General features: G+C 34.1%; 2 protein-coding genes across 3 annotated transcripts; both read left to right on the plus strand.

Moving 5' to 3' along the window:
* Positions 1–1894: 1894 nt before the first annotated feature.
* LOC132254915 (putative disease resistance RPP13-like protein 1) lies at positions 1895–3665 on the plus strand. Its single transcript, XM_059741981.1, has 2 exons — positions 1895–3570; positions 3624–3665. Exons 1-2 carry the CDS (start codon positions 1963–1965, stop codon positions 3663–3665), a joined length of 1650 nt encoding a protein of 549 aa, XP_059597964.1. The 5' UTR covers positions 1895–1962.
* On the plus strand, positions 3530–10360 carry LOC100260044 (putative disease resistance protein At3g14460). 2 transcript variants are annotated; one of them, XM_059742213.1, is made up of 8 exons: positions 3530–6017; positions 6541–6720; positions 6837–6998; positions 7264–7366; positions 8299–9071; positions 9199–9465; positions 9777–9861; positions 9966–10360. In XM_059742213.1, the coding sequence occupies exons 1-2, from the start codon at positions 3712–3714 to the stop codon at positions 6551–6553; spliced, it is 2319 nt and encodes a 772-aa protein (XP_059598196.1). In that variant the 5' UTR covers positions 3530–3711; the 3' UTR covers positions 6554–6720; positions 6837–6998; positions 7264–7366; positions 8299–9071; positions 9199–9465; positions 9777–9861; positions 9966–10360. The 2 variants fall into 2 exon arrangements, with proteins under 2 accessions (XP_059598196.1, XP_019079544.2); XM_019223999.2 differs by having other exon boundaries at positions 9199–9461.
* The last annotated feature ends 3802 nt before the right edge of the window (positions 10361–14162 follow it).

Here is a 14162-nt window from a genome sequence, read left to right on the forward strand (position 1 = left end):
TTTCCACTTGATGGCTAGACTAACTTTATTGTAAAAAATTTATTTCTTGAAAAGTTAGAGTTATCACTTGTTTTTGTTTATTTTTAAAAAGGAAACAAAATAAGAAATCAAACACTAGTATGACTTATTTTTTAAAGGAAAAACATATCTATGAATACCAAGTCAAGTCCAAATTAGTAAGTCGAGTTACTAGGAAGGTATCACAAAGGTAACATCTCTTTAAGCCCTAAAAAAAAGTCTCTACTAAACAAGTTAATAGAATTATGAAAATTAATTAATTAATCATTAATATAAAAAATGACATAAATCAATATACAATAAGACAATGATAGAAATAGACAATGACAAGAGAATTTTGATTTATTAAATTGATTTAATTTTTTTTCAAAAAGTACATTTTCAAGAAATTCCAAAGAGTTTATTTAATTAAAAATAATTTCAAATTAAGAACTTTAATTTATTCATTCAAAAAAAAAAAATTCTATTCTCAAGAAAGTTGTTTGCAGTTATTACTATTAAAAAAAACTTATTAAATGCAATTTTATATAAAAAAAAAGTTTCAATTTAATTTTATTTATAAGAAAAATAATTTTTATTTTTTTATGCTAGAAAAAGAATGAATGTTTACCATTTAAGAAAAGTGATTTTTACAATTTTTTTAAAAAAATGATTTTTTATAAATTTATTTATAAAAAATATTTCAGTCCCTTTTTATATTTGTTAAGAATGATTTTTTATTATTTTTACAATACTTTTACAATTTTATTGACAAAGGGATTAAAATTCAATTCAATTTCATTGCTAAAAATAATTTTTAATAAGAAAATGATTTTTTTTTATACCAAAAATAATTAATTATTTGATTTTATAAAAAATATATATTAAATATCTCTATTTGATTGAAGAAAAGGTCATTCAATTCTAATAAAAGAACTTTATACATTATCTTGATTCTAAAAAAAGATATTTCAAATTTATGACTTTTTAAAGGTTTCAAATTTATTTTAAAAAAATATTAGAAAATATTTTTATCCTAATTTATTTATAAAAAAAAAGATTTCCATAATTTTATTCACAAAATATTCCATTTTGATTTTTGTTTAAAAAAAGAAGTTTAATTTTCTTTAATAAAAAAAATCCCAATATTATCTAATAACAGGAAATGAAAAGAAGCAACAAAAGAACAAACAATTAGACCAAAAGAATTACAGAATCTGAAGTGAATGAAAGAAACGAAGAGAGACCGTAGCAAATGCAAAAACGGAAAGAAAATACAGAGAGATCCCTAGAGTTCTAGAGAGTCGTCCTCCCTTTCTATTCCTCCCCTTCAACAAGTGGGGAAAAAGAAACAAGTAGAAGAAGGCAAATGCAATTACATAAGAGCAAAATCAGTGGGAAGAAAGTCAAGAGTCGTCTCAGACTCCCAGCTGCGTAGGAAAAGGAGAAAGCAATAAGGAGGCACGCCTTCCCCCGACAATTTGAGCTCGCCACGATCATCTACATAAGTGGGAAATCATTTTTTTGATTTAACTAACTTGTTAGTTGACAGTTTAATACTAAAAGTAGAGTATTTAGTCTCATATTTTCTATGAACCAGCCCCCCTTGGTGCGCTCTCCATCGTCCACACCACGTGGACCCTCGCCACTATGGCTTGACTTCTGCGCATGGATTCGATTCACTTTTATGGTACAATATCTTCTTCTTTTTCTTTTTTTATTTATCTTTTGTCAACAATATCAATACTTCAGAGTTGCAGAGACCTCCCTTAAAACCCTTTGGTTCCTACAGCCCATTATTCAGAGCTAGCTTTCAAACAAAGAATCATGGCTGGTTTTGTTGGGGAAGCTGTTTTGTCTGTTTTCATCGAGAAGCTGGCTGACATGGTCACCTCCCCTGAGCTCTGGAATTTCGCTAGTGAAGAGCTTGTCCACTCTGAGCTCAACAAGTGGAAGACAATTTTGATGAAGATCTATGCAGTCCTCCATGACGCAGAGGAGAAGCAAATGACGAACCCCCGGGTGAAGATGTGGCTTGACGAGCTTGGAGATTTGGCTTATGATGTGGAGGACATCTTGGACGGCTTTGCCACTGAATCTTTGCGACGCAATTTGATGGCAGAAACTCATCCTTCCGGTACTGAACGTAGCACAAGTAAGTTATGGAGCCTCATCCCTTCTTGTTGTACTAGTTTCACTCCGAATGCTATTAAGTTTAATGCAGAGATGTTGTCCAAGATCAAGATGATCACTACCAGTTTACAAGAAATTTCTGCACAAAAAAGTGATCTCCATTTAACGGAGAATATTTCTGGGGAGAGGTCTACCAAAACAAGGGAAATACTACCCACCACTTCTTTAGTTGATGAATCCCGTGTTTATGGTAGGGAAACAGATAAAGAAGCCATAGCCAATTTGTTGCTCAGGGATGATCCATCTACTGATGAAATCTGCGTAATTCCTGTTGTCGGTATGGCCGGTATTGGCAAAACTACTCTCACTCAACTTGCATTCAACGATGATGAAGTAAAGGATCATTTTGATTTGAGAGTTTGGGTCTATGTTTCTGATGATTTTGATGTCTTGAAGATAACGAAAACGATTTTACAATCAGTTTCTCTGGCTACTCAGAATGTTGATGATCTTAATTTGCTTCAGATGGAATTAAGGGAGAAACTTTCTGGGCAGAAATTTCTTCTTATCCTAGACGATGTTTGGAATGAGAGCTATGATTCATGGGATCTTTTGTGCATGCCAATGAGATCAGGGGCACCGGGCAGTAAGCTTATTGTCACAACTCGTAATGAAGGAGTTGTATCAATCACTGGAACTCGTCCAGCTTATTGTCTTCAGGAGTTATCATACGAAGATTGTTTATTTGTATTCACTCAACAAGCATTAAGGAGAAGTAACTTTGATGCCCATTCACACTTGAAAGAAGTTGGTGAGGAAATAGTGAGAAGGTGTAAGGGCTTGCCTTTGGCAGCAAAGGCCCTTGGTGGCATGTTGCGCAACCAAGTAAGTCATGATGCATGGGAAAATATTTTAACAAGCAAGATATGGGATCTACCCCAAGACAAAAGTCGCGTTCTTCCTGCTCTCAAGTTAAGCTACAATCATCTCCCATCTCATCTGAGGAAGTGTTTTGCCTATTGCTCGATATTTCCGAAAGGCTATGAATTCGACAAAGATGAATTAGTCCAATTATGGATGGCTGAGGGTTTTTTCGAACAAACAAAGGAAGCAGAAGACTTAGGTTCTAAATACTTCTATGATTTATTGTCAAGGTCATTTTTTCAACAATCTAATCACGATTCATCTCGATTTGTGATGCATGACCTAATCAATGATCTTGCTCAATATGTGGCAGGAGAAATATCCTTCAACTTGGAGGGTATGTCGGTGAATAATAAACAACACTCCATTTTTAAAAAGGTTCGTCATTCATCTTTCAACCGCCAAGAGTATGAGAAGTTTGAAAGATTCAAAACCTTTCATAAGATGAAGTGTTTGCGAACACTGGTCGCATTGCCATTGAATGCATTTTCTAGATATCACTTCATCCCAAGTAAGGTACTAGATGACCTCATAAAGCAATTTAAATGTTTACGTGTATTATCTTTAAGTGGCTATTACATAAGTGGAGAGCTACCACATTCGATTGGTGATTTGAGACATTTACGTTATCTCAATTTGTCAAACTCTTCAATAAAAATGCTACCTGACTCAGTGGGTCATCTTTATAATCTAGAGACATTGATATTATCAGATTGTTGGAGACTCACTAAGTTGCCTATTGTGATTGGAGACCTAATCAACCTTCGGCATATTGATATTTCTGGTACAAGTCAACTACAAGAGATGCCTTCCGAGATCAGCAACCTAACAAATTTGCAAACATTATCGAAATATATTGTGGGCGAAAATAATAGTTTGAGAATAAGAGAATTGAAGAACTTGCAGGATCTTCGAGGAAAGCTTTCCATTTCAGGGTTGCATAATGTGGTGGATAGTCAAGATGCGGTGGATGCTAAGTTAGAAGAAAAGCACAACATTGAAGAGTTGACGATGGAATGGGGCAGTGATTTTGTTAAGTCACGAAATGAAATGAACGAGATGAATGTTTTGGAGGGGCTACGACCACCTAGAAACTTGAAAAAGCTCACAGTGGCATCTTATGGTGGATCAACATTTTCAGGTTGGATAAGGGACCCCTCATTCCCATCAATGACACAATTAATTCTAAAGAATTGCAAGAGATGCACCTCATTACCATCTCTCGGCAAATTATCCTTCCTCAAGACCTTGCATATCGAGGGGATGAGTGAAATTAGAACCATAGATGTGGAGTTCTATGGAGGGGTTGTCCAGCCTTTGCCATCCCTGGAGCTTCTCAAGTTTGAGGATATGCTGAAATGGGAGGACTGGTTTTTTCCTGATGCAGTTGAAGGAGTTGAATTATTTCCACGCCTTAGAGAGCTTACCATAAGAAACTGCTCAAAGTTGGTTAAACAGTTGCCTGATCGCCTGCCATCCTTGGTGAAACTGGACATCTCTAATTGTCAAAATCTGGCAGTTCCTTTCTTAAGATTTGCATCTCTTGGTGAACTAGAGATAGACGAATGCAAGGAGATGGTGTTGAGAAGTGGGGTGGTTGCAGATAGTGGGGATCAAATGACATCTAGGTGGGTTTACAGTGGTCTTCAAAGTGCAGTGTTTGAACGCTGTGACTGGCTTGTATCATTGGATGACCAAAGACTGCCTTGCAATCTGAAAATGTTGAAGATAGTCGACTGTGTTAACCTCAAGAGCCTGCAAAATGGATTGCAAAGTCTCACTTGTCTTGAAGAGCTGGAAATAGTGGGATGCCGCGCACTGGACTCATTTCGAGAGATAGATTTGCCACCCAGGCTGAGACGTCTTGTGCTGCAGAGATGCAGCAGTCTCAGGTGGCTGCCCCATAACTACAGCTCTTGTCCCCTTGAATCCCTGGAGATCAGGTTTTGTCCATCTCTCGCCGGCTTTCCAAGTGGTGAGCTACCGACCACACTCAAGCAACTGACTGTTGCAGATTGTATGCGTCTAAGGTCTCTACCAGATGGAATGATGCACCCCAATTCCACCCACAGCAACAACGCTTGTTGCCTTCAAATATTGAGGATACATGATTGCCAGTCTCTCGTGTCCTTCCCAAGAGGGGAGTTATCCTCCACTTTGAAGCGGCTTGAGATTCAGCATTGCTCCAACTTGGAGTCAGTATCAAAGAAAATGTCGCCCAGCAGTAGAGCTCTTGAGTATTTAGAGATGAGGAGTTATCCCAATCTGAAAATCCTGCCACAATGCCTTCACAACGTCAAGCAGCTCAACATAGAAGACTGTGGAGGTCTGGAGGGGTTTCCAGAAAGAGGGTTGTCCGCCCCCAACCTCAGAGAGCTTCGTATTTGGAGATGTCAGAATCTCAAGTGCTTGCCGCATCAAATGAAAAACCTCACATCCCTTCAGTTTCTCAACATAGGGCATTCTCCGAGAGTGGATTCCTTCCCGGAAGGGGGTTTGCCCCCCACCCTAAAATTTCTTTCAGTTGTAAATTACAAGAATCTGAAGACGCCCATATCTGAGTGGGGCCTCCACACCCTCACCTCTCTTTCAACATTGAAGATTTGGGGAATGTTTGCAGACAAGGCTTCCCTTTGGGACGATGAATTTCTTTTCCCTACATCTCTCACCAACCTTCATATCAGCCACATGGAATCCCTGGCCTCCCTGGACCTCAACAGCATCATCTCTCTTCAACACCTATATATCGGTTCCTGTCCTAAGCTCCACTCCTTGACACTGCGGGATACAACACTTGCAAGTCTTGAAATCATTGACTGTCCTCTTCTTCAGAAAACAAATTTTCCCTTCAGTGCCCACATCCCCAAATTCAGAATGAGTGGCAGGGTAATGTATTCTACGGGTGCTGGAAAAGAAATGAAAGCAGAAAGCCATTCAACTCTTTCCATGCATTCTCCAATCAGGTACAACCTGGTTTTCACTTCTCTTTCTTTTTTTCCTTTTTTTATAAGTTTTTTTTTTTTTTTTTCATATTTTTAATATTATTATCTTAGAAGTATATCTAATGGAATTAGATATGGATACCCAGATGTGAATTTCCATTCAAAAGTTAGAATTTTTTAGTAGTGGAAAAAAAATGTATTTTTGAAAATTGGAACATTTCTTTAACCAAGTTTAAGAATCATTTTGATTCTTAAACTTCTCTAGGAGAAGAGGAAAGAAGTGAACATATATTGGTAGTCAGTGAATCTTAAGCCAACCATGGCAGCAAGGGGCTAAAGCTGGTATTGAATGAAAGAATGAGGAATGTTGTATTGCTTTTCCAAATAGCTGCATGCTTCACCATTTCTAATTTTACAAATATTTACATTGTTTCTTACTCCAATTTCTATCTGAAAAGAGCTCATGTCTATAAATAATATTTGTGAAGTTCTCTCTGTTTTTTCCTTGCTAACTGGACTGCCAATTTTCATTGCACATTCACAGGGATCTGGCTTAATAAGGATATGGAAAGTAGTGCACAAGGAAAAAAGAAGAAAGAGAGAGATGAGACATGATCCATTCTCTTGATGTATAGGTGACCTTGGCTTGGCTGCAGTTCTTAATTGGGGGTTTGGGGGTTTTCTATTAAATTTGTGATTCCCTTTTTAGTACCTCTGGTTCTGGGTGAGCATAATTACTTCTACTTTTCTATTAATTCTAATGTAATTTTGTCTTTGTATAAACAACACATACAGCAGCATCCTGCCCTGCCTAATTGGTATATTACTTCTATGTTTCAGATTAAGGAAACTTATATGACATTCTCTTCCACCTTCAACAGAATCATGGCCTCCAAATTTCTCCATTTTATGTGTTTCCAATTCTTCTTACATGCAATATGACGGATCATTCTTCCTAAGAATTCTTCTTTCTCTAGTCAAGAAATGAAAGCAAACAAATAGGTATGTCTGCTCATTTAGGATACCTGGCTTCCAATTTCTTTGATAAAAATATCAGTTTCAATTTTAGAAAATAACAGAAATTTCTTCTCAACATGTGGGAAGGAAAAAAAAGGTGAATATTAAATGTAAAACTTCCTAATCATTAACTGCTGCCTATTCACATGCAGCTATGTTCTTCATTTCTTGACTGCAATCATGGCTTGGTATTTCCTCTTAAATGTTTTGTTTTCCTTGTTGCTGTTGTCCATAATCCTCCATTCCACAGATGCATAATTTTCAAGATTTAAGAGCCTGGGAAGTTCTATCATCTTTTGCAGTATTGTGGATGGTCACTTCAGCCAATAAATACTATTTCACGGCCAACTCTGGTAAGGCATCTTTTTTCGTTTTAAGTTTCTTTATAGAGTTTGCCATTTTGAGCATAAAAGCACATATAAAGCCTAAAATATTGATCTTTATAAATGTGCATTACATTTGTAAATCTTTGAAACTGGCATCGAATTTCTTAGATGTTCAGTGAATGCATATGTTGCATTAAGAAAATGGCAATAGCTGCAGTCTTACGCAGATTTTGAGGTTTATTAATAAGATTATAATACAATATGTTGTGATCATTTGGTTGCTTCAGTTCCAAAGGTTCTAGCAAGCTGGTTTTAGTGTTGAAAAATGGCATCCTATTTCTTATCCAATGTATGTTTAAGGCCATCAACCTAAAGAGGTGGTTTTTTTCATTTTTGGAAATTTTAATTCAAGTTGTAGATTTGGTTAGTTCAAATGGGGTTGTTGCTTCAACCTAATATCACCTTTCATCATAGACTGCAGGAATATCAAGCCCCTGCCAAGGGGGGGATGCATAAACTCACCTCTCTTCAAAATTTCACCACTGTTAAGAGAGTATGTGTGTGCTTCCTCTTAATTATAATCTATTCATAGATTAATAGAATACTGAGTTAGGATTTCCATCCATGTGGCTCCAGAGCCTTACCTTGTGCCAAAGGAAGGGCTGTTGATGGCTACACTTCCAAATACAGAAATTCAGTGTTTTGTCTTCTAAAACAATTATTCTTGAAGGCCAAAAAGGAAAAGACTAGTCCAACATAGTGCGCATCCCAGCATAGAGCTAGCTTTTCCTATATGAATAAACTCATATTGAATTTTATTTTTATATATATCACAAAAATGGAAGCAGAGTCCCTCTCATTCATAAAAGACAATTGTTATGAACTTGATGCAATTTTCTACTTTTGACACTATTGAAATACAAGGTTGTACTTTGATACCATTGCAATTCTCTGTTCAGGTTTGTCAAACGAAAGGGCTGCCTGCTACACTCTCAATGCTTAAAATCAAGAAATTTCTTACTCTCAAAACTGGTGGTAAGAATGTGGGGAGGTGACATCTTTGTAGGAGAGCAGGTTTTGATTAGATTGCCTTGGTGGTCTTGAAAGTATAGAAATCTGGCAGTGCCATGGACTTGTATTCTTGGAGGAGCAAGGGCTGCCTCACAATCTTAAATATTTGAAACCAGAAAACTGTGCTAACCAGGAGAAGCAGAAGACTCTACAGTTTGGCCTCCAACCTTGCACCACTTTCTATCAGAGATTGTGTGAATCTGAAGCTGCCATTATCGGAGTAGGGCTTCCACAGGCTCACTTCTCTTTCACCATTATATATTTCTGGCCTATGTCCAGGTCTGGCTTCTCCATCAGATGATGACTGTCTTTTTCCTACCACTCTGAGCAAATTTCGATTAGTAAACTGGATTTCATCTCATCTCCGTCTTTCAAAAACCTCCTTTCTCTTGAAAGTATATCCATCTATAGTTGCCCTAAGCTCCAGTCCAAAGGGATTCCTGAAACACTTCCAAGACTTGAGGTAAGGGACTGTTAACAATGTTCCAAGATGAATTCCATGTTTCCTACATGGAAAAAAAAAAAAAAAAGTTCAATCAGGTACGGCTATTTGCAACTCAATCCCAATTCCAGATTGTCCTCTCATGAATAGATGGCTTTAGCAACTGTTGCTAATTGGCATTTTCTCTTAACTTGCTGGCCTCAGTTCCACTGAAGCCTGGTTAGTTCTACTGTTCTATTGAATTTGCTTATGATTTCATGTTCTTAATAAATAGAATAAACCTAAAGCTAAAACTTTGTTTAGACTCTTTTGATATGCTTAACTGGCCTGTTCTTATTTATTTCAGATCAAGACATTCCACATCCATTTCCTGCCACCAGATATTCATCATATGGGCTGCTTAAAATGAAGGCAATGATATCTCTTCCCCTCTTTTCAATAAGGCAACCTTCCCGTTCACAATGTGCAGCTCTTGTTTTCGTTGCCCTAATACTGAGTTCATTTTCAGATAAAGAATGGAAGTTTCTTCTCTACATTCAGGAAAGAAAGAATAAAAGGAAGATGTAGGTGAAATCCAAAAGTTTCAAAAATCAAGCAACATATTTGCATGTCAGTATGTTCTTGACCTCAATAATTCTTGATCATCTGTTTCTTTTCTGCTATTATAAAAATGATCAATAAGACTGAAGATTGTCAAGCATGAATATGTCACTTTGAGTTATATATTGATTTTATTTATTTATTTATTTATTTATTGAAATGTTTCATAATATCAACATGTTTTTAATCAATTTTCATTTCTTCTATTCTCAGAAAAAAAAGAATTCTCATTTCTGCTGCCAAATAGACCCTTATATAAGTTTAGCATTCAGCATCACTCATCCAAGATTTCCCTCTTCTTTCTTCTTTTGTGTTTGAAATCAGCTGGAAAATAAATGTCATCAAAGTATAGGGGTGCTCAATGCATTGCTGCATACACTTGAAAGAGACCAATCTTACCTTCCTCAAGGTCTTTCTCTCAATCCATATCTTTCTCACATAGCAGTAGACTTAGGAAGCAGATTGATTGCTAGTGATGACATGGTGGTTTGGTTTATATGTAACAATAAACAGGTCCATGATGCCGGTCAAATGGTCCCCATGGATCAGCCCTGAGCTGCACTAGAGATAACTAAAGAGGTGGATTAAAGACAAACTTCCTCAAAAACCCATGCATGGCTGAATCAAAAGAGCCAGAAATCTTGTCTTATGTTAGGCACAGTTGAATACTTTGTCCATGTTGAACATTGTATGCTGTCCTGGAATTCTCAGTATGCTTGTAAATATTTACCCACAGCCCACAACCACAAATTCTGGACCCAACAATTGATGATGTAATAAAAATTTCTTTTGGGAATAAGAATGCATGCAGCCTGTGTATTTTATTCCTCTTTCTTGTTATCTTATTGTTTGGTGTACTTGTGGGCTTATTCCTTTGATTTGGGTTTGAAGTTTAATACAAATGTAAACTGTCATTGCTGCTAAAAGCCTATTGTTTTCTTGCTGTTTCTTTCTTCCTTCTCTGTATTTTACTTTTGGACTTGCAAAATACAAGTCAATCCTTTAGATAATTGTTGTAAGTGTGACATTATAAATATATTATTAAAATTTAAAATAAAAGATTTTATATATTTAAAAAGACATATTCAATGACAAAATAAAATCTTATTATTTAACTTCATCCTAGTTTAGGTGTTATATATTCTAATATATTTGAAATTAGAGATATTTAGTTAAAAGACTTCAAATACTTTTGAAATTGGAAAAATAATTTCTCTTATTTCTTCTTTAAAAAAATGACCCATTTTGGGCATTATTGGCTTTCTTTATTTCCTCAAAAATGACATTTCTCTCTCAAGAATTCCCCCCCATTTCTCATATCTAACTCTCTCACTTCTTCCAATAAAGCTCAAACCTATAATAAAGATCAACGGTTAAAGATCAGCTACAACTCTCTCATCTTTCTCTCTTCTTTAACATCCTTCATCTTTCTATTTATTTTTTGTTAGGGTTTTTACGATTGTTTTTTGCAATGATTTTTTTGTTGAGATTTTTTTAGTTGTCTTTAGTTGCAATTTCTCGTTTTTTTTTTTACTGGAATTTTCTCAAATAGAATTTTGTTAGAGTTTTGTACGGTTGGATTTTATTGGGGATTTTGCATATATATATATATATATATATATATATATATATATATATATTTACAATCTAATATTTAAATCTAGATAAATATACTAATTAAGAACTTAATCTTGATCAACCTTTTTGGAGATAAAATGGAAGTTTAACCCTAATTAAGTTCTTTTTAAATAAAACTCAATAACACTATAGTTTAAGTCATTATAATCAAGTTCTTTGTCTGTGAAAAAAAAACCTTTAATTTAGTTAAATTATAATCAAGTTCTTTGTCGGTGACAAAAAACCTTAAATTTAGTTAAATTATTCGCAAATGAAACTTAATCATGGTATAATTTAGGTTATCATTATGATTGAAAACTTAACTCTAGTTAAGTTTTTTATAAACCAAACTTAATTTTTGTAGTTCAAGTGAACATTCTTAATGAGAAATTAACCTTTGTTAAATTTGTAAAAATAAAATTTAATCTAGATAAACATCTCGAATGAGAATGATAATGAGTTGTTTGAGAAATAAAATAGTTATGAAAAAGAAAAAAAAAGTGAAAAAAAATATCAATGTGTTGAAACAGTGAAATGAATAGAATGAAGAAAATAAGTGGGAAGATTATATATTTTTAGGTAAACAAAATAAAGAGGGTAAAAGCATCAAAAAAGGGTAATTTCTCAATAAAATTAAAAGGGGAGATCAATTTTACTATTTGATAGTTATTTTAACTTATGTGTCCAAACCAAATAACGCTAAAAATTATTATATTCTTTTAACTTAAATTATTTTCATGTTATTGTCTTACGTGCAAATATTTGTATTTAGGGTTATTTAATTAAATAGGACATTGAAAATGTAAATTTGGAAGATAACTTTCATATGTTAAAAACATGAAATATAATCTCTGTTGGACAGAAATATTCTTCAACAATTTTTTAATCTTTATCTCACATCAAGCAATTTTTAGATTTTTTTTTTTTTAAAGTTAAAGGTAATAGGACATTGGAAATGTAAATTTGAAAAAATAATCTTTTATATGCTAAAAACATGAAATATAATCTCTTTTGAATAACAATACTCTTTTACTATTTTTTTAATCTCTATCTCATATCAAATAATTTTTAGATAAAAAAAAAAAGTCAAAAGTAAAAATGTAAAAAAAAAAGGTTATATGTGCAATTTTCAATACATAGAAGTTATTTCCCTAAATATGGTTATCTTGTCCCTTTTGAATCAAATATTTTTTGTATTTATTTAAAAGGATTAAAATAGTCCATTGTATTAAAATATTTCATATATACAAGGATCTAGACTAATTCAATAGGATGGGAAAAAAATGGATAAAGTATGTAGCTAGTTTTGAGAAAACTAGTTGAGTAAAGCTAGTTCAACATTGGTTTAACCCAAGATAGGGCCAAAGTGTGACCTAAAATGGAAATAGCCCTAGTTAATAGTTCAATTCTTAAAACAACCTATCAAGTTCAATTATTAAAATACTATGAAATAATTTGTTGTAACTCATATATGATATATTTAAAAGCCGAATTGGCTCAAAGTAGATTTATTTTTTCATTTTCTTGGACTTCTCTTTCAGTCTCCATTTTGAATTCAAAATTTCAAAGTTTTTATGGTTACAACAATTCGATTACAAGCTCTCACAACTTCGGAGTCAACACTAAATTCCAAGTCAAACAATTTTTAGTCTTATTTCCTAGGGTGAACACTAAATCCCAACATAATAATCCTTGAGGCCAAATACAATCCCCAACTTGCTCCTTTAAGTCATCATTTTAGAGGAGTAATGTCATTGCAAAGCTAACCAATCCCCTCCTAATATGATGCTCTTATGACTTAAATCTATGACTTGACTTTGATACCACTTGTTATGATCGAGATATTAGTAATCTCATCTCATCAAATAATAAAATAATTTTTAATAAGATCAAGTTAATCCTTTTAATCCTTTCCATATGGTTTGAGTCACTCTCAATCAACTATAAGCTAATACAATCCAAACGAAAATGTCAAATCCCCAACCAAAACAATCTTGCAATCTCAGTCTTACTTCTTAGGGCTAAAACAAATTGTAAGTTAGCATAATTTTAGACTTATTTCTTGAGTCAATATCAAATCCCAAGCCAACACAATCTTGGATTACTTTTTAACTCAAATATTAAGGCTAGCACAACCCCTCGATTAGAATCCCAAGCTTACTTCTTAAGCCATCATTTTTAAGGTAACAATATTGTTGCAAGTATAACAAAATCTTGAGGCCAATAAGCCTACTTCCTGAGGTTAATTAACATCAAATACCAAGACAACATAATCTCAAGTTTATTTCTTAAAGTCAAGATCAAACTTACCTTTTTAAGTCATAATTTCCAAGGTAATGTTACTATGCCAACACCAAATCTCAAGTCAATAGAATCTTAGGGCTAACATCCTTCATAGGCCAAACGCAATCTCAAACTTACTTCTTAAGCCATCATTTGTCAAAGAGTGAAAAAATCAATAGACTTTTCGATGTCAACACTTCTTGAGATATTATTTCTTGAGAAATGACTTTATTGCAAATCTAACACAATTCTAAAGCCAACACTAGATCCCAAGCATACCAAATCCCTAAGGCTAGCTTCTTGTCAACATTAAATCTCGAGCTAATACAATTTTGAGGCTAGCACAATCCTGATCTTACACCTTAAGCTGCATTTCCCAAAAAGTGTTGTTCATTCACATCTAACACTATTAAGGCCCATAGCAAATCTCAAGTAATAAAACTCCTAAAGTTAACATCTTAAGCCATCATTTCTTAAGGACCATCTAATTCCTTTTGTCCATTTCCTTACCTATTCTTCAATTTATTTGAGAAAGAAATGAGAGTTGTTTCTCATTGTGATTTGATTACGAAGTGTTGTCTAATCATAAAATGGGTTAATCAAATTGACCACATTGGTAACAGTCAATAAAGCCATGGGAATGGTTAGGATTGGCATTTAGGGTTTGTTCATCATCGAATTAACCTCGATTATCTTGTCTTGGTTATGAAGCGTTTCTTTATTGTGTTTATCAAATTGGTTATAGCTTTGATACCACTTGTTATGATTTAGACATTAGTCATCTCCTTTATTACAACCTTTAAAAAAATG

Source organism: Vitis vinifera, chromosome 13 (assembly GCF_030704535.1).
Source record: "Vitis vinifera cultivar Pinot Noir 40024 chromosome 13, ASM3070453v1".
Lineage (NCBI taxonomy): Eukaryota > Viridiplantae > Streptophyta > Magnoliopsida > Vitales > Vitaceae > Vitis > Vitis vinifera.

Bases quoted from the DNA above. Each gene is read 5' to 3' on its own strand.
- LOC132254915 (XM_059741981.1), top strand. From the start codon at position 1,963: ATGAAGATCTATGCAGTCCTCCATGACGCAGAGGAGAAGCAAATGACG. The intron at 3,571-3,623 runs GTACTAGATGAC...ATTATCTTTAAG, and splicing joins ATCACTTCATCCCAAGTAAG to TGGCTATTACATAAGTGGAG.
- LOC100260044 (XM_059742213.1), top strand. From the start codon at position 3,712: ATGCTACCTGACTCAGTGGGTCATCTTTATAATCTAGAGACATTGATA.